This window comes from Artemia sp. Qi Xiang Cuo, chromosome 18, assembly GCF_049724085.1.
Source record: "Artemia sp. Qi Xiang Cuo chromosome 18, ASM4972408v1, whole genome shotgun sequence".
Taxonomy (NCBI): Eukaryota; Metazoa; Arthropoda; class Branchiopoda; order Anostraca; family Artemiidae; genus Artemia; species Artemia sp. Qi Xiang Cuo.
In genome coordinates this window covers 2,771,286-2,798,335 of record NC_142811.1, presented here as the reverse complement: position 1 = coordinate 2,798,335, position 27,050 = coordinate 2,771,286, and the positions used below count along the sequence as shown (strand labels likewise).

Here is a 27,050-nt window from a genome sequence, read left to right as displayed (position 1 = left end):
GTTAATAGTTTCTTCTATACTTTGTGAACCTATCTATGGAAAAGGGTCAATTTCCAGATGCTTTAAAACAAGCAAAAATTATACCTTTACATAAAGGGGGTGACAAAAAAGAAATGTCAAACTGGAGACTTATATCGATTCTGCCACTGTTCTCAAAAATATTTGAAAAGGTTGTTCATAAGAAACTATATTCCTACCTTAATTCTCTTGGGTTTTTCTGTGACACTCAATTTGGATTCCGAAAATCTCATTCTACTAGTCATGCAGTGCGCCATCTTCTTGATGTTTTAAACAATGTATTTTAACTATTTTTATTGATTTTAAGAAAGCTTTTGATACTCTTGATTTTGAGCTGTTGTTAGACAGGATGTCACATTTAGGGATAAAAGGAAATTGGATTGATTGGTTTCGTTCGTATTTGTATGGTAGATCAATGCGTGTAGTAGTGGGGGAAATTGTCAGTTCACTTCGTCCTGTACTATCTGGAGTACCGCAAGGTTCTGTGTTAGGTCCGCTTTTATATTTAATTTATGTTGACACATTACAGTTCTACATTGCTGATGCCACCATAACATCCTTTGCGGATGACGCAGCTATAACGATTGCTGGAAAGACTTTGAGTGAGCTGTTTCAAAAGTAAATAAAGTGCTACTTGACCTGCATATTTTTACTAATCTTAGTTGCTTAGCAGTGAATGCGAGTAAAACTAATTACATGATTTTTAGTCTTACTGGAGTTATTGATAATGTTTTCGGTTTAGTTAATTGTAATGGTATGGAGATTAAGCAGATATTTGATACAAGGTATCTTGGTTTTCAGATTGATTGTAATTTAAATTGAAAAAAAAACATAGTGAAATTGTATCAGTGAAAGTTGCGCGGGGCTTAGGGCTGATTCGTAGATTTAAACATGTTTTTCCTGTTTCAGTTTTGAAAATTTTATATAATTCACTTATTCATCCTTACATTGTATACGGTTGTTCTGTGTGGGCTAGTAATTTTGTTGTAAATTTTAAACGGATAAAAATTGTGCAGAATAAAGCACTGCGCCTGCTCGGTGATTTTGAAAATTGTGAAAGTACAATGGATTATTATCACCATTTTAAGATTTTAAATCTTGGACAGTTGAGGAAATATCAGACCGGTATTTTTGTGTATCAGTGTTTAAATAAATTAGCACCTAATTATTTTTGTGATGTTTTATCATCGAATTCTGCATACCATTCTTATGATACAAGGAATTCTGCGGACCTAGTACATGAGAGACGATACACTGCTAGGTCTAGTTTTGTATTTAGGCATGTGTGTGTTTCGGTATGGAACAGTCTTCCGGAAAGCACTAGGATGGCTGAGAGTGTGTCCTCTTTTAAAAATAGGCTACATAATTTCTTAATGAATAGGGATGGGTGAGGGGGGGGGGGCTGTGTTCTGTCCTCTGCCTTGTGTAAGTATTGGTTCGTGGTTCCCATGAGGTTTATTTCTTATTTATTTATATGATTGCATTATTATTTTTTTTTCAATATATATGTGAGTAAGTTTTTTTTCAATATATATATATGATTGAGTAAAATAGTGAGTCCTGCCACAAACTTACCTGTATAGATTTTCACGTGGCAGGTCTGTTTGATATGTTTTTTTTTGTGAATATTGGTATTTTAATAAAAAATTATTTTTCTCTTTTCTCTATTTGGCACTTAACCTAATTTTTCAAATACTCCTGTATTTTAAACTTACTATCATAATTTCACTTATGGGGGAAATTTGTCAGAGGGAGGACTTTTTGAAGGGGGATTTTCTTCAGGGGGGAATTGTTGGAAGAGGGAATTCTGAGTGGGGGGGGGGAGGAATATTCAATATTAAAGTGATTTTGACTCGCATATCTTTTCTGACTCTTTGCATATATGTAATCAAATGAGTTAATTAGGTAATCTGTACAAATGTATGGTAACAACAACTTTATTCAACCTGGGATTCACACTATTATGGAAAGCCACAGCGAGAATTTTCTGGGGGGACTTTTCATGGCGGAAATTTTCCGCGGGAGAGTTTTTCATGGAAGACCTTTCTACGTGGGGGGATTTTTTGCAGGCGTTATGGGAATTTCAGCGGAGGGGGAGATTTTTGCAACTGGAATTTTTCGGGAAGAAAATTGTCTTTGGGGGATTTTCCGATCGGAATTTTTCAAATACTTTGAAATGTAAAAATGCTTCCTTCAGTAATAAAGGGGAAATTAACCTTGCAATGGGAGGATTCCGCACAGGGAAATTTACCGCGGGGGGTATTTTCTGGGGGGGGGGGGGTTCCTAAAGTTTCCTTTCTTTTGAGATTGCAGGAAAGGGTAACGTGTAAGGTAGTTTCTTTTTATGTAATACTAAAGCTATTTAATTGTAAATGGAATCCTATTTTATTGGAAATTGAAATTTCTGATTTTCCCTAATCTTTAAAGTTTATTTGGTTTTGCAAGTTCCCAATTAACTAAATGGAACAATTAAATTTCATTTAATGTCCTTGGTAATTCAAGGACTGATTCTCTATGCAAGTTTCTTCTTCTAAATTTCTCAGTTTATTTTTTCTTGATTCAAAAATTTAATTTTCGTTTTTTGCGATGGTTATACCTTTCTCTAATCTCAAAAACTTAAAATTGCAAGGTACAATTCTTTTTTTAATTACCTTTCGTGACTATTTACTAATGTGACAAATTATAAATTCCGGATTCGTTGTTGTATGAGTTCAGAAGTAATCAATTGCTTCAGTTTTGAAAATGTTCCTTTTGTGTTTCGTTTTTACTTTATTTTTTGGACACATCCATGTTAGTTTTTCATATTATTTTTTCTAGGTGGTAAAATATGAAAGTCATTTAGTTTCATACCATAATCCTTCTCCCGCATCTCTATAAAGAAATATAGCACTATCTATTGGTATTACAAATAAGGGTACTTTTCTGTTATAGCGCATATGTGAAGTTCTTCATCTATTGATGCACTGTAGAACCGGTTTCTTCGTTAGTTTCTTTCAGCTTAGCGTGAAACAAGAGAAAAAGAAGTGACAGAATAGATGAGAAATGTATAATTTGGGCTATATGTTTGTACATCAGGGGTGGGAGTGTTGGTAAAGTATTTGCACAGTTTGAAGTTAGAAAACAATTCTTACTTCATAATATGCAGAATAATTGTACCTAGCACATTTTGCATACAAACTCGCTATACTTGACTAACCCTCCCCAAACCCCCAATCCTAATTTGCAAATATATAGCCCAAATTTGTTTCTAAAGTTTTATATTTTCATCATATTTTGTGATAATTCATTGAATTGAATTAAATTTATTTATAACCCGTTGTAATGCACTTGACAAACGGAGTAAAGAGAAAAAAAAAGTAGCACAAAAAGAAAGGAATGACAAATATTCATAAAATACGTAAAAACTGAGAAACTTGTTACGTGACAGTATGAAAAATATACAAATTATCCACTGCTATCCTACATAACGTTTTTACAGACTGATCTACTGTTTTAGGATGGGACTCCAGGGGTTTCGATCAACTCTGCTGTTATAAGCTTCAATAACTTGTTTATCGAGGTAATTGGGTCTATAATCCCCTACCTTCTCGTAATTCCTGAGTTGCTTGCCCAGGGGGGGAAGGCAAGCAGATACTTTACATATCGAAAATAAATGCTCCGTAACTGCTTTCGATCTGTAGCTGTGAATGCTCACCAGAACGGTGCAAGATACAGGAAATTTGGGAGCGCGCATGCGCTGTAAAGTTTGTAAAATTTTACGCTGTAAAATTTTACTGGCTACCAGCCTACTGTAAGCACTGGCTGTTTGACGGTTAAAGTGACGGTTAAAGTAAACTTCTTGTTGTTTTTAGAGAGTCACCGATTCGGAAACCGAAATACCTCATTTTGGACTTGGAAGCGACCGACACACCGTCGATATTAACTGTAAATCCTTCCGGTACTTTACCCCAATTAAACAGTACTGCTTCCGATTTTTCATGGTTAAATTTCAGATTGATCTTGCGTATTCTTGATTAAGAGTGACAAAATCTCTTTCCAACGAGGGTACTGTTCGACTGGGGTTAAAATGGGTTCGACTGGGGCATAAGCTATAAGCGATATGTCAATTCCTTCTAAAATTAAATAAAAAAAAACAAGTTTTTTAAAACTGAAAGTAAGGAGCAACATTAAAACTTATAACGAACAGAAATTATTCCGTTTATGAAAGGGGCTGTCCCCTCCTTAGCGCCTCACTCTTTACGCCGCTTCTGCCCTTTTCCTGAAACTGCACTTGGGCCATGCTCCTACACAAAAATCAGAAAGAGTTTTTAGGATTCATAATGTGGTTTGACAAATTATAGGGCTATAATGAAATGAATCCTAAGATCCTCAATCACATTATAAGGACTTGTGTGGTATTACACCAGCCCAGTCCATACTATAATCGCTTTTGTCAATTAAAAAGAATTTAGCACAAGGCGCCAGGGGTGTAATCTGGTATGTTATTCTGAAAGCTGGTGTAAGCTTGACTAAGTTTTGGTAGTTTGGTTCAAGTTTAATTTTCAACCAAACTTTCTATGAAAAGGAAATCAAAGGGAAGATGGAAATCAGTTTTTGCTTTTAATGAAGAAAGACGGAACCATGAAACTAGCGCCTATTTGCTAAATTTAATAAATAATTTAAAGACACAGTTTTGATGGAGAGTACCTGAAAATAAAAGAGTGATAATAAATAAATAAAGTAATAAACAGGTAAATAAAATAAATAAATAAAAAATAATAAATAAAAGTTATAATAAATAAAGTTATAATAAATAAATAAAATAAAGAAAATAAATCATAGGCAGTGAACGATGCTGTTTAAAGAACGATGTTGGCACAATGTATTATTTATTATTATTCTTCTTCTTTAGACAGGGGCACTTCGTATCGAAAGAGTTGTCGTAGAAACTTCGAAAAGGGCTCATTCGATTGGAAATTGGAGTGGCTTGTGGCATTTTCAATAGTCGAAAGTTATTGGGAGGCAACTAATACCCCTTCCACGCCCACCATTTCCCCAAAGACATCCAATCAAAATTTTGGGATGGCCATTCTCTTCAGCGTAGTTCATTTCCAGATAGAAATTATGTTTTGAGGAGGACGCTCCCCCAAAACCCTCAGGGAAAGGGCTGTAGGTTATACCCTGGGGGCATATAAGGTTTTTATAGAAAAAGTTGTCGTAGAAACTTCAAAAAAGGCTCATTCTTAATAGCCCTTTTTAATAGTCGAAAGTGATTGTAAGGCAATTAACCCACCTCTCACGCCCATATTTTCCCCAAACAGATCCAATTAAAATTTTGAGATAGCCATTTTGTTCAACATAGTTGAAAGGTCCAGAAATTATATCTTTGAGCTGGACACTCCATCCACAGTCTTCAGGGCTAGGATTGTAAGTTATGCCCTGGGGGATATAAGGTTTTTATAGTAAATGCTGTCGTAAAAACTTGACAATGGGCTTATTCGATTGAAAATTCAAAGGGCTAGTGCCCTTTTTAATAGTTGAAAGTAATTGGAAGGCTTCTAACCTATTCTCATGCCCACCATTGCCTCCAAAAATTTTTGGGGAACATCGTATCGAATAATTTTTTTTTTCAATACCAGGTGACTTCATATCGAAGGAGTTCTCGTAAAAACTTCGGAAAGGGCTCATTGAATTTGAAATTGGAATGGCTAGTGCCCTTTTTAATAGTCGAAGTGATTGGAAGGCAATTAACACCCATTCCACGCCCACCATTTCCCCAAACACATCCAATCAAAATTTTGAGATAGCCATTTTGTTTATCGTAGTTGATTTCCAGATAGAAATTAAGTTTTTCAGGAGGACACTCCCCCCACAGCCCTCAAGGCAAGCGTAGTAAGTTGTACCCTGGGGGCATATAAGGTTTTTTAGAAAGATTTGTCGTAGAAACTTCAAAGAGGGCTTATTCGATTGGAGATTCAAAGGGCTAGTGCCCTTTTAATAATTGAAAGTGATTGGAGGGCAACTAACCACCCTCTCACGCCCACCTTTTCCCCAAACTTATCCAATAAAAATTTTGAGATAGCCATTTTGTTCAACGTAGTTGAAAGTTCTGGAAATTAGGTCTTTGAGGAGGACAGCCCCCCCACACCCCTCTGGGCAAGGGTTGTGAGTTATGCCCTGGGGGTATATAAGTTGTTTTTTTTTATAGAAAACGTTGTCGTAGAAACTTCAAAAAGGGCTCATTTGATTGGAAATTTAAACGGATAGTACCATTTTTAATAGTCGAAAGTGATTGGAAGGTAACTAACACCCCTTCCACGCCCACCATTTATCCAGACACTTCCAATCAAAATTTTGAGATAGCTATTTTGTTCAAAGTAGTTGAAAAGTCCGGAGATCTTTGAGGATGATACTCCTCCCACAGCCCTCAGGATAAGGATTGTAAGTTATTCCCTGGGGCCATATAAGGTTTTTATTGAAAGCTTTGTCGTAGAAACTTGAAAAAGGGCTTATTCGAGGGCTAGTGCCCTCGAATAAGTGCCCTCGAGGGCTAGTACCCTATTAAAAAGGGCTAGTGCCCTTTTTAATAGTCAAAAGTTATTGGAGGGCAAATAACCCCCCTCTCACGCCGATCTTTTCCCCAAACACATACAATCACATTTTTTAGATAGCCATTTTGTTCAATGTAGTTAAAAGTTTTAGAAATTATGTCTTTGAGGAGGATAACCTCCTCAGAGCCCTCAGGGCAAGGCTTGTTAGTTATGCCCTGGGGGCATGTAAGGTTTTTATAGATAGAGATGTTGTAGAAACTTCAAAAATGGCTCATTCAATTGGAAATTAGAAGGGCTTGTGCCCTTTCTAATAGTCGAAAGTGATTGGAGGATAACTAACACCCCTCTCACACTCACCATTTCCCCAAACACATCCAATAAAAATTTTGAGATAGCTATTTTGTTCGAAGTAGGTAAAAAGTCCTGAAATTATGTTTTTGAGGATAACACTCCCCATCAGCCGTCAGGGCAAGGGTTGTAAGTTATGCCCTTGGGGGTATATAAGGTTTTTTTTTGTAGAAAGTGTTGTCGAATAAAATTCAAAAAGGGCTCATTCGATTGGAAATTGAAAGGGCTATTGCCCTTTTTAGTAGTCGAAAGTAATTGGAGGGCAAGTAACACCCCTCAAACACCCACCATTTCAAACAATTCGTGGTAACGAACTATAAGTAAGGAGCGACCCGGCTCCATAGTAACCGAAATTCTAAAAAACGGCATTTTGATACGAATAGATAAATCAAAAGAATTAGATTTTAATTCTGATTGATTTCAAATATATAAATTTCATCAAGTTTAGTCCTACCAATCAAAAGTTACGCACCTGAGAAAATTTGCCTGATTTTCGAAATAAGGGGGAAACGCCCCCTAAAAGTTAAATAGAACATTAATGAAAATCTCACCATCAGATTTAGCATATTAGAGAACCCTACTGTAGAGGTTTCAAGCTCCTATCTGCAAAAATGCAGAATTTTGTATTTTTTGCCAGAAGAAAGATCACGGATGCGTGTTTATTTGTTTTTTTTTCCCAGGGGTAATCATATCGACCCAATGGTCCTAATTTCCCAGCACTATTTATAAAATCAATCAGAACTTAAATTAAAAAAAAAGTTTTTCAACTGAAATTAAGGAGCAACATCAAAAATTAAAACGAACAGCCCCCTAGTCAATACCTCGCTTTTTATGCCAAGTATTTTTTTTTGTACTTTCATAAGAGCTATTTAATCTAATTAAAAGCCTTTGTGATTAAGGAGTCATTTTTAAAGAATTGGAACAAAATTCAAATTTTAGGGAAAAGTAGGCGAGCCCCCTAATATATGTATTAAAAATATATGAATATAGAAGTTCGCTATATAAGTTAATTCGCAAGTTACGTATATTTATTACTAATGAAAACGTTCGTAAATAAAACTAAACAATTTTTGAGAAAGCCATTTAACCAAAAAAAGCAAAAATAATATGCAAATTTTGTTTTAATTGTTCATGTACGGTGAGCCAAAATCAAGACCTGCATTAATTCAAACACGTTCAAAATTTACTAAAAAAATAGGTTTTTTAACTGAAAGTAAGGAGCGACATTTAAATTTAAAACGAGCAGAAATTATTCCGTATATGAAAGGGGCAGTCCCCTCCTCAACGCCTCACTGTTTACACTACAGTTAGACTCTTTCTCACAACTCTATTTTTTAAAACAATAAAAATGCAACAATAAAACAATAAAAAAGTAATGAGCGACCCGGCTCAATAGTAACCGAAACTCTAAAAAACAAAATTTTGATACCAATAGATACATCAAAAGAATCAGATTTGTCTGCTGATTTTGAATATATAAGTTCTATTAATTTTAGTCTTACCCATCAAAGGTTAAGCGCCTGAGAAAATTTACCTTATTTAAAAAAAAGGGAGAAACATCCCTTAAACATCATAGAACTTTAACGAAAATTGCACCATCAGATTCAGCATATCAGAGAATCCTAGTGTAGAAGTTCCAAGCTTCTATCTGCAAAAATGTGGAATTTTGCATTTTTCGCCAGAAGAAAGATCACAGATGTGTGTTTATTTTTTTTTTTTTCCCAGGGGTGATCGTATCGACCAAGTGGTCCTAGAATATCGCGAGAGGGCTATAAAGAGAACGGAAATTAAAAGTTCTAGTGCCCTTTTTAAGTGACCAAAAAAATTTGAGGGCAGTTAGGCCCTTTCCTACGCTCATTCTTTCCCAAAGTAACATGATGAAAATTTTGAGATAGCCATTTTGTTCACCATATTCAAAAAATCTAAAAAATATATCTCTAAGGTTGACTTAATCCCCCACAGTCCCCAGGGGAGGGGTTGCAAGTTTCGAACTTTGCCCATTGTATACATATAATATAGGTTATTGCGAAGTATACAGACATTTTCAGGGGGATTTCTTCTGGTGGGGGGGGAAGTGATTAACATTCAAATATTACTCATTCAGCTTGTTATTCCCAATTATTTAGGTATGCAAAAATATGCAGTAATTACACAGATTTTAAAAATAGATGTAAAAAGCTGAGCGAAAAACTGATCTTAAGAGGTTTTTCTGCCAAAAAAATTAGTTGGCAATTCAAAAAATTTAGTTTTATGTATCATGAACTCTTAGGTAAATATACAAAAAATTATAAAGAAATACTGAATGATATTTTAATATAATTTCTCTTTCGCTTTTCTTTTTTGGAATTTTGAATTTGTAGACAGTTTTCAAACAAGCTTGAGGATCTTTAAATCTGTAATTGGTTCCAGATACCAATAAAAGACACATCTTGACCAGTCTTTATTTGTTCCAGAATGGTCATAGCTCAGTGACCTCTGGGATTTTATTAAGGAAGCAATGAAACACTTTTTGTATGTAATTTTTAATAGCTTTAGCATGCTAGTATGCATGTATTTCACAAGTTTTACCTGACATAGGGATACCATATAGATCTTATGGTAGAGGCTCCACTGTGCCGGGTAAAGAAAGTAAAGCCTCGAAACCCGTTAAGGCAGGTGGTATTTCTTCTGATGAGCCCTAATGGAAGGTTCTACTTGGAAATATTTCGCTAGATTTAAGGTGCTTTTGCTTGTAAATTTACAACGACTTTCATTTATTGATGACGACTTTACATGGATTTGGACATTTCTATTTGGTTGATGGTTCGGTTATACTGTTTGGTCCTAGGTAGTTGAATAGATGAGTAAGGTTTAAACCTCGTTCAAGTGCACATTTGTCTCAATTGCTGGATTAGGACGACAGTTTTTTTTTTGCCAAGTAAATACCTCTTAAACATAATATGTATATTAAACTGACAATGCACATTCCATTTGTATTTTTACTTTTGGATATTTAGAGTTCTATACGTTTCTTTGAAAAACTTATTTTGCGGAAAAAGTATTTTTTAATCAATTTCTATTCGTTTTATATTGACATAGTCTTTTCAGGGGAAAATGAAAATAATAATTTAAATCTTTTCTTTTTTTTAAGAATTTATAGTTTGGCCTGCTATTTGTATACTGGATAAAATTTTTCAGCAATTTTTAACAACATGCACCCTTTTAAAAATCCTGACACAAATAGTAGTGTTTAGTTTAGTTTCATACCTCCTCTAGTTGACCTGAAATAGTAACCTTGATACCATTCGCAAAAAAATCTGTTTACTTTCTTTGATAACTTGCATAGACTTACGCTATTTTGATTTGGTTAAATTTTAAGAGCAGAAGTAGCCCCGAAAGCTTGAATATAATACCCTCAGTTGTTCTTGGGATACTGCTGAGATGACTTATTGAGAATTAGCATTAACACAGCGCATTTCGATTTAATCTTAACTTACAACCTATGCCCTGGAGACTCTGGGGGGTTTGTCATCCTTAAATACATAATTTCCAGAACTTTCAACTACGTTGAACAAAATGGCTATCTCTAAACTTTTATTGAATTTGTTTGGGGAAATGTTGGGACTGAGAGGGGGAGGGGTCAATTATCCTCCACTCACTTTTGACTATTAAAAAGGGCCATTTCAATTTCAAACAAATGAGCCCCTTTTGAAATTTTTACAACAAATTTCTATATAAGCCCCATCTTAAATGGCCCCAGGGCATAGCTTAAAACCCTTGCACTGAGGGCTCTGAAGGGGTTTTCATCCTAAAAAGCTTAATTTCTAGAACTTTCGAATACGTTGAACAAAATGTATATATCAAAATTTTTATTGGCTGTATCTGGGAAAATGGTGGGCATGAGAGGGGGGTTAGTTGCCTTTCAATCACTTTCGAATATTTAAAGGACACTGTCCCTTTCAATTTTCAATTGAATGAACCCTTTTTGATGTTTTTACAACATCTCTTTCTATAAAAACCTTACATGCTCCTAGGGCATAAATTACAACCCTTGCCCTGAGGGTTTTAGGGGGGACGGGTTGTCATCCTTAAAGACCTAATTTCTACAACTTCCAACTACGTTGAATAAAATGGCTGTCGAAAAATTTTGATTAGATGTGTTTGGGGAAACGGTGGGCGTGGAAAGGGTGTTGGTTTTCATTCCAATCACTTTCGACTATTAAAAAGGGCACTAGCCATTTCAATTTCCAATCGAATGAGCCCTTTTTGAAATTTCTGTGACAACGCGTTCTATAAAAACCTTATATGCCCCCAGGGCATAACTTACAACCCTTGCCCTGAGGGCTCTGGGGGAGTTTCCTCCGCAAAAACATAATTTCTATCTTGAAATCAACAACGTTGAACACAATGGCTATCTAAAACTTTTCATTGGACGTGTTTGGGGAAAAGGTGGGGAGAGAGGGGGGTTAGTTGCCCTCAAATAACTTTTGACTATTAAAAAGAACACTAGACCTTTTAATTTCCAATCGAATGAGCCTTTTTCAAGTTTCTACGACAAAGATTTCAATAGAAACTTATATGCCTCTAGGGCATAACTTATAACCCTTGCCCTGAAGACTATGGGGAGAGTGTCAAACGTATAATGTCCTGAACTTTAAACTGCGTGGAACAAAATGGCTATCTCAAAATTTTGATTGGATGTGTTTGGGGAAATGGTAGGCGTGGAAGGGGTGAAAGTTGCCTTCCAATTACTTTCGACTATTAAAAAGGGCCCAGGCCATTTCAATTTCTAATCGAATGAGCCCTTTTTGAAGTTTTTACAACAACGCGTTCTATAAATTTCTTATATGACCCCAGGGCATAACTTACAACCCTTGCCCGGAAGGCAGTGAGGGGGTTTTGTCCTCAAAAACCTAATTTATTGAACTTAAAACTACTTTGAATAAAATGGCTTTCTCAAAATTTTGATTGGATTTGTTTGGGGAAAAGGTGGGCGTGAGAGGGGGGTTAGTTGCCCTCCAATCACTTTCGACTATTAAAAAGGGCACTAGTCCTTTGAATTTCTAATCCGTTGAGCCTTTTTTGAAGTTTCTACGACAACGCCTTCTATAAAAACCTTATATACCCCCAGGGCATAACTTAAAACCCTTGCCCTTAAGACTGTGGGGGAGTGTCCTCCTCAAAAATATAATTTCTATCTGGAAGTGAACTACGCTGAACAAAATGGCTATCCCAAAATTTTTATTGTATGTGTTTCAGGAAATGGTGGTCGTGGAAGGGGTGTTATTTGCCAATCATTTTCGACTATTAAAAGGGGCACAAGCCACTCCAATTTCCAATGGAATGAGCCCCTTTCGAAGTTTCTACGACAACTTCTTCGATACTAAGTGCCCTGCTCTAAAGGAAAAAAAATAATACATTGTGCCAACATCGTTCTTATATGCCCTAAGTGCATAACTTAAAACCCTTACCCCGAGAGTTATGGGGGTGTGACCTCCTCAAAATCATATTTTCTATCTGGAAATCAATTACGCTGAACAAAATGCCTATCTAAAAATATTGATTGGATGTGTTTCGGGGAATGATGGGCGTCGGGGGGGGGGGCTAGTTGCCCTTCAATCACTTTAGACTATTAAAAAGAGCACTAACCCTTTGAATTTCCAATCAAATGAGCCTTTTTTGAAGTTTCTACAACAACGCGTTCTATAAAAACCTTATATGCCCTAGGGCATAACTTACAACCCTTGCCCTGAAGGCTGTGGGGAAGTATCCTCCTCAAAAACATAATTTCTATCGGGAAATCAACTATACTGAACAAAATGGTTATCTCAAAATTTTGATTTGAGTGTCGGAAAATGGTGAGCGTGGAAGGGGTGTTATATGCCTTACAATCCCTTTCGACTATTAAAAAGGGCACAGGCCACTCCAATTTCAAATTGAATGATCCCTTTTCGAAGTTTCTACGCAAACTTTTTCGATAGGAAGTGCCCGGCTCTAGAGGAAAAAAAATAAAAAAATAAAGGATACATTGTGCCAGCATCGTTCTTACATGCCCTCAGGGCAAACTTTAAAACCCTTGCCCCGAGGGTTCTTGGGGAGCCTCAAAAATATATTTTCTATGTGGAAATCAACTACGCTGAACAAAATGGCTATCTCTAAATTTGATTGGATGTGTTTGGGAGAATGATGGGCGTGGGGGGGGGGGGCTAGTTGCCCTCCCATCACTATCGACTATTAAAAACGGCACTAGCCCTTTGAATTTCCAATCGAATGAGCCTATTTTGAAGTTTCTACGACAACACCTTCAATAAAAACCTTATATGCCCCAGGGCATAACCTATAACCCTTGCCCTGAAGGCTGTGGGGAAGTGTCCTCCTCAAAAATTTATTTTCTATCTGGAAATCAACTACGCTGGACAAAATGGTTATCTCAAATTTTTGATTGGATTTGTTTCGGGAAATGCTGCCCGGCTCCAAAAAAAAAAAAATAATAAATGATACATTCTGCCAACATCGTTCTTATATGCCCTCGGCATAAGTTAAAACCCTTGCCTTGAGGGTTGTGTGGGAGTGTCCTCCTCAAAAACATATTTTCTATCTGGAAATCAACCACGCTAAACAAAATGGCTATCTCGATGTGTTTGGGGGCATGTTGGGCGTGGGGGGTGGAGCGGCTATTTGCCCTCCAATCCCTTACAACTATTAAAATGGGCACGAGCTACTTCCATTTCCAATCGAATGAACCCTTTTCGAATTTTCTAGGACTACTCCTTCGATACTACGTGCCCGGGTATGAGATAAAAAAATAAATTGTGCCAACATCGTTCTTTACTTAGGCAGTGTTATCGCGCTGCCTATGATTTTGACTGTTTGTCCCTTTTTTAAGAACAGTTACTGAAACACAAGGGCCGTATAAGTAGAATAAGAAGCCTTATTAAAAGTCGAAACTCAATAGTAATTTACTCAATAGTAAACGAAACTCTAAAAACGGGATTTTGATGCCATCAAAAGAATAAGATTTTAATGCTGATTTCAAATATAGAAGTTCCATCAAGTTTAGTCCTACCCATCAAAAGTTACGAATCTGATAAATATGTCTGATTTTCGAAAAGGGGGAAAGACCCCTAAAAGTTATAGAACCTTAATGAAAATCATACCATCAGATTCAGTGTATCAGAGAACCCTACGGTAGAGGTTCGAAGCTCCTATCTGCAAAAAATGGAGAATTTAGTATTTTTTGCCAGAAGAAAGATTATGGATGCGTGTTTATTTGTTTTTTTTCCAGGGGTGATCGTATCGACCCAATGGTCCTAGAATATCGTTGGAGGGCTCATTGGAACGGAAATTAAAAGTCCTAGTGTCCTTTTTAAGTGACCAAAATATGGAGGGCAACTTGGCCCCCTCCCACGCTCATTTTTTCCCAAAGTCACCCGATAAAAATTTCGAGATAGCCGTTTTGTTCAGCATGGTCGAAAATATAATAACTATATCTTTTAGGATGATTTAATACCCCCCGGGGGGGGGAGGGTTGAAAGTTATGAATTTTACCCAATGTTAACATATAGTATTGGTTATTGGGAAGCACTGACGTTTTCAGGGAGGGGGGTTTCTGCTAGTGGGGGGGGGGTCGGATGTTATGTGGGAGGATCTTTACACGGAGGAAATTTTCATGAGGGAAGGGACATTGCTATGAAGGGGGCACCGGATTTCCCATCATTATTTAAAAAGAGATCAGGAATTAAATATAAAAAAAGTTTTTCAACTGAAAGTAAGGAGCAACATCAAAACTTAAAACGAACAAAAATTATTACACATATGATTGGATTCACCCCCTAGTCAATACCGCGCTCTTTAAGCCACAGATTTTTTTTTGTACTTTCATAAGAGCTATTATATCTAATTAACGGCCTTTGTGATTATGGAATCATTTTTAAAGAATTGCAACAAAATTCAAACCTTAGCGTAAAGAGCGAGGTAGTGATTAGGGGCAAACCCCGTAATATACGTATTAAAAATATATGAATATAGAAGTTTGTTACGTAAGTTAATTCGCAAGTTACGTATATTTATTACTAATAAAAACGTTCGTAAATAAAATTAAACAACGTTCGAGAAAGCCATTTAACCAAAAAAGGAAAGTTAATATGCAAATTTAGTTTTAATTATTCATGTACGGTTAGCAAAAATCAAAACTGCATTAATTCAAAAACGTTCAAAAATTAACTAAATAAAAACAAATTTTTTTTTAACTGAAAGTAAGGAGCGACATTAAAACTTAAAACGAACAGAGAGCCTGAGAAAATTTGCCTTATTTTCAAAAATAGGGAGAAACATTCTCTAAAAGTCATATAACTTTAACGAAAATTACACCATCAGATTCAGCGGAACAGAGAACCCTACTGTAGAAGTTTCAAGCTCCTATCGGCAAAAATATGGAATTTTGCATTTTTTGCCAGAAGAAAGATCACAGATGTGTGTTTATTTTTATTTTTCCCAGGGTTGATCGTATCGAACAAGTGGTCCTAGAATATCCCGGGAGGGCTAATTCGAACAGAAATTAAAAGTTCTAGTGCCCTTTTGGACGTACTAAAACTTAGTACTTTCAAAAGAGTTATTTATTCTAATTTAACAGCCTTTGTGATTTTAGCGTAGAGAGAGGAGGGGGCGAACCCCCTCATATATGTAATAATTTCTGTTTCTAAAACCGAACAGAAGTTATTCTGTATATGAAGGGTTACCTCCTCTTCAATACCTTGTGTTTTACGTTATATTTTGACTGTTTGTCCCGCTTTTTAAGAACGGCTACTGAAACACAAGGGCCGTATAAATAGAATAAGAAGCCTTATTAAAAGTCCTAACAGGTGTAGCTTAAATAGCAAGGTAATGAGGAGAGGGCAACCCTTCATATAAGGAATAATTTCCCCTCCTCAGAATCACGCTCTGTATGCCAATGTTTGTAATTTATCGCAATTTATTAATAACGACTCCTAAAACACAAGGGCCACTTAATTAGACTATTAAGAAGATTTTCTAAGTAATAAATAACCCTTTAGAGTGAAAAGTGAGGTGTTAGGAGGGGGAAACAAGTAGAAATGACCCTAAAGGTCCGGAACGAACTCCTTATATGGGCATAGGATACGGAACAAACTCCATATATGGGCATAGAGTCATTAGAGAGAACACGTGGTTAATGGGGTCAATGACCTCTTTTTCCATGGTCGATTTATTTGATGTTTCTATGTGTAATAACTCCGGAACGAAGGTTGCACATGCGCATTGAATTCTAACGGGAACAATGTTATTGATCTAGGACTCGAGGGGGAAGTGAATTTCTGAGAAATTGATTGCGTAATCGATCGTGAATGTCATGGTGTCCAGAAATAGTATTTGTTATTGTTGCTCTCGCCAAATGTTATGAGTTTCCCGGAAACAGTTAGATCACGTGTTTCCTTCTCAGCCAATCAGCGAGTCGGATACATCCTCCTTCTCAGCCAATCAGAGGCCTGCTTACATATAATTTTCCCCATTACATAACAATTCGCCCTTGAGATTTCGTATATAACGGACATGCAATGTGATTCAATTATCAGAAAGTATTTTGACACTGTGTAAACAACAATGGATAAATTTGATGAATTAGAAGCATTGACAACCACAATTTACCAATGTAAGTTCCGTTTTAGTACATTTTCAAATAAAATTATTTTCCTTGGACATCCTCCAGTATATTCAGCTAAAACATAAATTTATTCCTTTACCCCAAACCCCCCCCCCCAAACCATACGAAAATCATTATAATCAAGGGAAAACATAAAATATATTCTTTTTACCCTCCCCCACTGTTTTACAACCTAAATTCTCGCAAAAAGAAATAGTTTTCTTTCGAAAAATTATAGCCTTTCTCTATTGTGATTTAAAGTGTCTACTGACTTCCGTCACTGTTGTTATTAACCCGCTCTGGTTTGACACAAGGCTCTCCGGCGCGAGGCCTATAATTAGCTCTGACCCTTTTCCCTCTGTGTTTACGAACGCAGCGGCCAAAGTCAAAGGGTTTTGTTTTGGCTGTCAAATTAAAAACAGTTTTAAGCAAAAAGAGATTGCTGTATATTAAGCATGTAGTTTCGTAACCTTGTTTTTGTCAGAGAGCCGGTGAAAGAGATTATTTTCAAATTAATTTTAATAATATATTTAGAACATTATGTGAAAGGGAGGAGGGGGCAATACATTGCTTCTAACAGCTTCGTTGTAAGTAAATTATGTAATGGGGGGGGGGGCAGATGCCTTCAAGTCTACCGCCATCAGTGTAAAATGAAAACAAACAGTGCAGGGCTAGAAAAGTATTTGTGAGTTGCATGAAGATAATATTATGTATAAATTGAATAGCATTTTAACCTATGTTTGCAAAATATAGGCCTACAGGTCGATGGGTTAACGATCTAATTTAAAGCCTATAGACCGGAAAATTTAATTTTTTTCTAAATGGTAAAAATAGAAACAATGATTCCTATCCTATGGCTATAGACTACTGAATGTCTAATAAAAACGTTTGATTTCTAAACCTAATATATTTCTCGCGAAATTTTTACTTTTTGCTTTACTGAAAAGAGATAAATTACATGGATGAGGGTACTAACTTACTTTCTGTAAAAAAGGGGCAAATCATTTGAAACTAATTTTTTCTCTTCTTTTTAAGGCCAATTATGAAGAATGTATGGCGCCGCCACCCGCTATGAAAGTCAGAGTTGACGAGAAAAGCCCATCCATTATTAAGTACGCTGGCTTGACCCAAAAACATGTGCAATCATCTGTACAAGAATGTAATGCCGCCAGCCCGTCCGCCTTCCATCATACGTTGCCTGGGCCTTCAAGAGCTACCCCACTTATGCAAGGTAAAGAAGTGGTCCTCCAACACGCACTACCTGGTCCTTCGGACACCCAAGTGCAGCCGGGATATGCAAATGTAGGCATTTTTTCCTACCTATCTCTGTCTTCCATTGTTTTTTTCTTTTTCAATCCCAATATAAACATATCTCAGTGGGATATTATCCCCTCACCCCCAACCATTGTTTTAATTTTCTCTCCCTTGGAGATATCTAATGGTAATTTTTTTTTTGCAAAGAAACCGCTCTTTTCTAATCTTTGCTATCGCTTTGCTATCTCATAAGCGAATGTTTTTAGGTAATTTCTATTAATAATCACTGCCTTTGAAACTCAAAATGCTCTTTTTTCTATTCTCTGCTATTTTCTATGCATTCCTTCTATCTCGTCGCCGCTATCTCATAAGTGAATATTTTTCATGGGTAATTTCTATTCAATTAATGCTCACCATTTGAAACTTAAAATCCACTATTTTTCACAATTGAATATCACAAATTTTTATGAGAAGGAACTGCGAGATTATTCACATTTATCTATTTGTCACATATGGACCCCGTAATTTGCGCGAGGATATTTTATAATAGCCTTCAATCTTACAAACCCTTGCCAATATTTTAGTGATGGGGAAACATTGTTAACGATATACTGAGTTAACGGTTTACAGCATTTAAGTGTACTGTTTTCTCGTCTGAAGTTCGGTCTTGGAAATCGGAACACTCATGCGACGGCTTACAACAATTGTGAGCTAATGAAGAGTTCACCAAACCTTTAGAACGGACTTAGAGAAATACTTGGACTTATGCAGTACAAGCGAATATGTCAACTTTTGGTGGACTGTCTGTAAAGTGCCGGGAGCCGTGGGGGGGCCCGAGACCTGCTGGGGTGCGCGGGTAGGGACGCACCTGGGGATGCGCCATGGATCAGGGAAGTGCCAGAGGGTTGTGCCACGCGTCAAGGAAGGGTTGGGGGAAGCGCCGCGGGTCAGGGATGCGTTGTGGGTCATGTTTTGGGAGGCGCGTTTGGAAGCAACAAAAAAAAAAAAAAATTTAAAACTTTTAAACTAAAAGATCAAATTGTCGCCTTCCATATAAAGTGGCATTTTAGATTGTATTTATATTATATTAAGTTGGATTTTATTTAAGTTGAATTAGCCAAATGTTATTAAGCAATAATAATCCATATTTTAAAAATAGTAGGGCTGATTTGAACACTGAAAATAAGCTATTTTTTCATTTATAGATTGCATTGGTCCCCTACTCTCCGTCCAGTGAAGAAGAGGAAGAACCAATTCTAACACCGCCACTGGAGTATCAAGACAATTCACTATGGGACGATAGCATTGAAGTACCCTTTAATATTGATGAGTTTTTAGATGATTTTTTACCTAATTTAGATAGTAGCACTGTTGAACAGGGGGAGTTACATTTGATGAGTCAAAACACATTGAAATTTTTAGACTATTTTCCCCGGTAATTAACCGGCAACCCTCAAACCACCTACCCCCCAACGACTCCACTTCGAACAACTGAAGTGGAGCATGCGCCAGATATTGTTGAACATCTTGGGGGAGGGGTCAATAGCCCCGCGGGGGAGGGGGGTACACCATTCCCAGACTTTCAGCTATCCAACAGAATTTTAAATAATATAGTTGTTTTCACTGCGACGTTTGGTGATCCTTTTAATACACTTATGGGGGGAAATTTTGTTTTTGACCCTGTAGAAATTGTGCATGCATATGTGGATAAAATTCTTGCACTAATGGAGAATCAGATTCAGGTGTGTGGTAGGGAGTAAATTAAGGTTTCCATTGTTTTAAAGGTTTTCTATTTGAATGAGTGGCAAATTGAGGATTATTATCATTATGTAAATTCAGAGATGCGATTGGGGTCTTTAAGTTTAAAAATTTTTGAGGGAATTTTCATCGAGTGGTTCTATCAAATTATAACGAATCTATAGAACTAATGAAAAGGGGCGTGGGTCTCTAGTTCGTTTTGTTGAAAATTTAAGCGTAAATATATGTAAAATTAAGAAATAAATTATTTGAAGAGGAGGGCCCGGGTCTGAGAGGTCAGTAGTTTTAAAAGATAATACAGATCTAGTAGATTGTCAAGGTGTCCAGCAGATTTGTTTTGAAACAGATCAAAAGTGTTTCAGATATGCTTTCCTCCTCTCAGCATTTCAGCCTCTAGCTCGGGACGCTACCAAGACAAATTAAGACAATTGGGCTGCGCATGGGAAGGATGGGTCCGATTTCCCCATTATAGATTTTTCTTGTTTAGAAGGAAAATATCCAGTAACCTTTCAATCCATTGTTATTTTTGAAAGGGCTAATGCCCACTTAAATATTGGTGTTACTGTGGTACAATACGAAACTGAATTTGAAGATGGAACTCGCTCTAAAAAGAAGGGGGTGGTCTTTCCCATAAGGATTCTCTCAGTTGATTTGGTTAAACACTGGGTTTAGTTGCTTTACACACCGCCTAGTCAATCGAATACAATCGGTCATTTTAACCCTATCACTGACATTAGGAGAGGTCTGAGGGAGGGTAAACATAAGGAGACTCGTTTCTACTGCCCAACTTACCTCTTTATATTTTGGACCTAACTAAAGTTTTGAAATCACATGAGGTATTGTATCCGGCATGAACATCTGACAGAAGACATAATATCAGAGGATAGGTCCATTCTACGTTTCAAAAATTTTCAGAATACCCTTCTCCAGTGCAACAAAATATCTTTGGACTATGAAGCTAAGCTGGTGAAGGTGAACGACCCCCAATTTCCTAACCGAGTTAAAGAACATCAGGCTATTGCAGTGTCATACGCCCACACGCAAAGAGACAGTTCTAACACCATGCAGTTGTTAGAAATAGTTGAAACATTGGATGAGGATGAGTGCATGGTCAAGGCACTGACTAAACTGATTGGCACGGCTAATGGTGCTATTTCTCGTTTGAGAAATACCCATTATCCAATGGTGTTGTCTGCAGAGGATCGTCTCGCGATTAAAAATCAAAAAATATGTCGGTTATGTACGGGAGAGTCTGTAGAGGAGGATAAGGGGACTAAAGGGAAAAGAGGGGGGAGGGGGAAAGTCAGAGATCATAATCTTTTGTGGCAGGAAATATCCTCGGGGGGTAGTAATTTTAGGGGGATTGCGCATCAATCATGTAATTTAAATGTTAGCCAGCAGTTTTTTATCCCTGTTTTTATTCACAACTCTAATTATGATTTAAAATTTATTTTACCGGCACTAGCACGTATGCATAGTGAGGGAGGGGGAGTAGATTGTCCATGGGTAAATAGTTCATTTATCTACAACATAATTCCCAAATCGGCTGAGAAGTTGTTGCTTCTCGAACTGAAATGGCAGGCAGTGGATAATGGGCATATGTGCTGGAATAAAATCAGGTTTTTAGATTCTTTTAGTTTTTTCCCCAAGGCATTGAGTCAATTGATTCAAGTGCAAAAAAGCGACAATTTTGATAGCTTTCCCTTGCTTAAACAGCACTTTCCAGACATTGAAATGTATGACCTGTTGACCTGCAAAGGTATATACGCATACGATTATTACTGTTCTGGCGCATGCTTAAGTGAGGAGAAACTACCTCCAATTGAAGCTTTTTACAATTCACTGACCAACAGTGAATGCACAGCCGAGGAGTATGAGTTTGCCAAGAAGGTGTGGTCCAAGGGGGATTGTAAAAATGGGTGGGATTATTGTAGACTGTACTTGGCCAGTGACGTTCTAACTCTGTTGGATATAGTCTGTAAGAACACAGAACAGATCTATTCAGAGTTCGGGCTAGATATAGGCTATTATTTTTCCGCGCCCCATTTAGTAATTGATTTAATTTAGAGAATTAGCAGCGAGGAAATAGGCCTAATCACCGATGTAGATCAGCACCTGTTTGTAGAGCGTTCAATGAGGGGAGGGTATGTTTTTCATGGGGACCGCGTCTTGTCAAGTGATCCGAGCGGACAAAGCATCGTTACAAAGTCAAATGCAGTGTTCTTCGACATGAACTCATTGTACCCCTCGGCAATGTCACACTACTCTTTGCCGTGTGGCAACTATCAATGGCTTGAGAATCCTTGTGAGTTCCCTGACATTAACACCGTCGAGGACAATGGGCTACAAGGATGGTTCTTTGAAGTTGACGGTCACATTCCACTGGCGCTTCACGACTCAGTCAATGATTTTGTTTTTCCCTGTATCAATCGACCGGTGAACAGGGACTCGCTGAGCCCCTACAATCATTCATTGGTTGAGGATATGGGGATGCACTTGACTCCCTCCAAACAGAAACTGATTGCTGATTTGGACCCTAAGGAGAATATCGTTGTTCACCATGTGCTTTTGCACTGGAGGGTGAGCAACGTCTTCAAAATCACCAAAATACACAGGGTCTTGCAGTTCAATCAGCGACCCTACTTGAAAACATTTATCGACACCTTTGTCGATAAACGCTCTAGGGCAAATTCAAAGGTGGAGAAGGAAATGTATAAGCTCATTCTACATTCAGCGTTTGGCAAAATGTGTGAAAGCGTTCGATATAGATCTCGCTGCGACGTCGTGACTGACCCTCTAGAGTGTGCACGAATTATTGCCGATCCCAATTTTACATCGTTCACGAGCATAGAGACTGGCATGGTTCTTCTACACAGGCGAAAGCGAAATGTAGTACTGAACAAGAATATAGCAGGCGGCAGTTCAGTACTGGAAATTTCAAAAAAGCTCATGTTGTCGTTCTTTTACAATGTGTGCAAGGTGCAATGGGCACGGGAGGGGGAGGTTCAAGTTTACTATGGTGATACAGATTCTCTGCTGTTAAAGGTAAATGGGGCTGAATTGGATTTATTTGGTGATTTGCAAAATGGGGTGCACATCAGCTCGCGGATGGATTTCACCAACTGGAATCCATCTCTCTACCCCGAGTTGGTGAAACGTCAAGCCCCCAACAAACTATTAATGTTAAAATCAGAGACGGGGAGTAATTTGATATCCAGGGGGGTGTTCCCGGGTCCAAAAGTCTATTGCGTGGAAACTCATAGTGGGGATGAAAAGAAGGCGTGTAAAGGGGTGCCTATACATTTTGTAATGAGCAATTTCAACATGAGCGTGTACAGAGACTGTGCAGAAAGTAGCCTAGTGCCGAGAGCACAAGTGCGTGCAATTCACTCTCTACAGTATAGAAATTATACTGTGAGAGCAGAAAGGAATGCGATGTCGTGTATATCCGACAAAGTCTATGTGCTCGAAAATGGTGTGAGTGTTCTACCCCGCGGCCACTACCGTATTTCAAATCGAATTGAATGCATAGACTATCGCAATCAACTTGGTCTGGATAAATTAACCTAATCTGAACTAACCACCACCCCAACCTGTTCATAAATTAACTAATCCCAATCTCACTACCTTAACCACAACTAACCCATCCACTAACCTGCAGTGACGACAACTATTTTTTTTCCACCGCGGCTCCCGGGGGGGGTGGGGGGCCCCGTCCACGGCCGCTCCCGGGGGGGAGGGGGTCCCTTCCCGCGGCCGCCCAGGGGGGTGGGGGGTCCCGCCCGCGGACGGCCGGCCTTCGGCCCCGCGGCCCTGGGGGGGGACATCACCTTTAAATTCATAATGTTCAACTGTGCTAGTTCGTGTTCCAAGTGTATTTTTTATTGTTGTATAGAAAGTGCTATTGTATAGAAAAGTGTTGTACAAAAAGTGTTGTAGATGGACAAAAAAGTGTTGTACAGAACAGTATTGTACAGAAAATTGTTGAAAGACAATAAGTGCTGCGGATGGGCAAAAAGTGTTTATATTGTAAATAGAGTGTTATCGTTGCAGTTCATGTTGAGCAAATAGAGTTTTCATGTTGACCATGAAATTTTGTCAACTGCTCTTGTTGAAAAAGTGTTATTATTTTTATCATTGTGCATGTTGACTTCAAATATTTGTTTTCATGCAGTGCCGAAATAAATGCTGCCATGAAATATTGTTTTTTTTTTGTTCTTGAATAGATAGATCTACGGGGAAATTACTACTTATTCGTTGAGCACATATGATTTACAGTTAGTTGCAGTCCGACTGTTGTCAACAGCATGTATCAATTTAAAACACCCTTCAGATTGTTTCTGTGTGGTCCCTCAATGTCGGGGAAAACAACACTTTTAGATAGAATAATTCAAAATTGCGATAAAATATTTTTGGAAAAGCCGAAAAAAATCTACTATTGCTATAGTATTTGGCAGGAGTCCTATGATAAAATAAAAGCTATTGACACATCCATACCAATACAATTCATACGGGGACTTGATGTTTTCAATAGTATTGATTCGAACTCGTGGTTGATTATTGATGATTTGGCTGAATCCATTGAACAGTTCTCGCAGGAAATGCTACAACCGTTCACCGTTCGCTCCCATCATGAACACATTTCCGTTATTCTGGTTCTACACAATCTGTTTCATCAGAGCAAATGTATGCGAACACTTGTTTTGAATTGTACCGTCTATATTATCTATCGAGTCGTTCGTGATTATAGCTCACTCATAACTCTCAATAAACAGATATACCCCGGCGCCCCTAAATTTCTGTTGTCAGCGTACACTCAGGCGACTAGCAAGCCCTACGGTTACATTTTACTGGATCTTAATCAGAGCACGCCCGAGGATCTACGTGTAGTCACCGACATTTTCAACAATGAAATTAAAGTATATCTTCCGGTGAACAGTAGAAAAGACTATCAGTCGCCATTATGACACTGAAGAAACTACACGAACAACGGCATCTTTTTTCCGTTTTAAGCACTTCAAAACCATTGCTTAGGAAGGCTATACTCAAACATGGGGTTGACAATGATTTCATTAATATAATATATTAAATTTTTTTAAATTTAACTGAGGGAAATGTTCAAATGCAATAAGTTTTTCGAAAACATAAAACGAAAAAGCTTTCCAATTTCCGCTCATTCGCTTTTAAAAAAAAGTGAAAACAATTTAAAAGAACACGGCTCCTTCAGGCGGGCGATAGCTTTTTCACACTTTTACTACCGATAATTGCAAGGACTTGTAAACAGTTTTCTCTAGTGAGAATGGCAAAACCCTATAAATTGACTCCATTTGAACTTGTCCTCTCGTCCGTCGAACATTTTGAAGACAATCTAAGCAAATTCATTAACGTTGAGAATATTTCCGATGATAAAAAACTGCTTTTACTTCAAGATGCATTGCGACGTGTGGACAAACATAAACCTTATCGTGAAAGACCCATTGTCGACCCCTCTAAACAGGAAACATCTCAAGATTCTGCAGCATCATCAAAGGAGAAGGACTTGAATTCGATTGTATTGAAAATTGGAAACCTATTGACAGTCACCTATCGAGAACAGAGTAATAGAGTATTATCTTATATCATGTTGGAAACTGGCGATCAAGTTCAAGTCGAGAGCACAGGGAAACGAATTATAATTCAAGGAAAAAGTTATAATCTAGTTGATTTAATTTGTGATATGGTGACGAATCGTAAAGGACTCTTATCCTTTGACGATAATCTATACGCCTTTCTCTGTGTATCAAACTTTCCCAAAAGTCTTATTGGCAATAAGCAAATCCTAAGGAAACTAAGAGAATATAGTCCACCAACAACACCATTTAAAAAAGAAGAAGATTCAATATTTGAAGATACTAGCAGCGTCACTGATTTTACAACACCAGTGGCTGCTAGTCCAAAGCGAAAACGAATTGATTCGCCCACCAGTGTGCAAAAGGGGAGTTGACATTACACTGCGTATCTACGTTCAAAATGGATGATGTTCCGAAAGGTTTCTATGAAAATATTGGTGAAGCGGGACGTTTAAGTTCCCCTAAAACGCTTTCCAAAGCTGTCTCCGGCACCACCACATTGAAAAATGCAAAAGAGTATCTAGAGAATGAGGCAAGTTAAACACTACATCGGAATCACAGGCTTCACAGTAAACAATATCGACAAACTAAAGCCTTTTTACCTCTGCATATAATGCAAATGGATCTTTTAACTCTAGACGCACTTCAACAACGTCACAATGTACCATAAAAATATATTCTAGTGACAATCACTATCTTTAGTCGCTATGCCTATGCCATTCCATTGCGGTAAAAGAGAGGTGTTGAAGTTGCACAGGCCATTGAAAGTATTCTAGAACAGGATTCGTATAGAAAAAATTCAAACGGATCTTGGCAGTGAATTTGTTGATCCACATGTGCAAAAGGTTCTTTTGAAATATAATACAACACTTTATCATAGTCACAGTCCGATAAAGGCTGCATTGGCTGAACGATTAATAAGAACGATTCGTCTATTAATTTCAATATATTGTACCCTTAAAAATACATCGGATTTTATTCATGATTTAGATAAAATCATGTTGATTTATAATCAACGACCCCATCGATCTCTGTCCAACTATACACCAACGGATGTTCAATACAATTAAAATACATTTGATACTTTTCTAAAGCAATACTTCAAGGGTGAAAAAGAGAAAAAAAAAAAGAAATTCAATAATGGTGATACTGTTCGAATTAATAGAACCACCAATATTTTTGAAAAGGGGAATTATTTATGGAGCACTGAACTTTTAAAAATTTCCAAAATTTTAGACACCGAGCTCACGACATATCTACTGCGAGACACAAAAGATGATGAGAGTCTCGGTTGTTCTTATGAATATGAACTGCAAAAAGTTAGAAACAGTAGCGGTAGTTATCAAATAGAAAAGATACTAAATATTCGAACTGATATAGGTAAGAGACAGTTACTTATTCGCTGGCTAGAATACAACTCAGATATTGATTCTTGGGTTGGTGTTGAAGATATTGACAATGCCCCATGATTTCTATGTGACTTTCATGTCCAATGTTTCTGATCCTCTCTACAATGACTTGAACAAAACAAGCGGTTTTTGAACGAAACCCCCCCACTATCAAATTCGATAACAGAAATTATGAAGTGGCTCTTGTCGACTGTATTCTTAAAAATACCTACGACATCCTGAGAAAGGATAGTAAATATGATATAAAAATTAAACCCTATGATTGGCCGCCGCCACCGACAGGTGATCAAGAACAAATTCAAAAAATCAATTGGATGGATTATCCATACATTGAATTACCCTACGAGGAACTCACCTGTATGAACGATTTATGTCGTTCTATTAATAAAAGAATTTCCGCTCGTAAAAAGGGGGCTTTTCATTTCAACTATTCAAAAGAGGAGGGCAAGATCTACATTGGTTCACCTATTGCCAGTGAAAAGGTTAT

General features: G+C 37.4%; 1 protein-coding gene across 1 annotated transcript in view; it reads left to right on the top strand.

Annotated features, from left to right (window-relative positions):
• Positions 1-2,760: 2,760 nt before the first annotated feature.
• The window catches only part of LOC148941115 (trypsin-1-like), a 433,373-nt gene continuing 409,083 nt past the window's right edge, over positions 2,761-27,050 (top strand). Inside the window, exon 1 of the mRNA XM_089104303.1 lies at positions 2,761-2,808. Coding sequence (XP_088960429.1) covers positions 2,761-2,808 — 48 coding nt within the window. The remainder of the gene's footprint in view (positions 2,809-27,050) is intronic.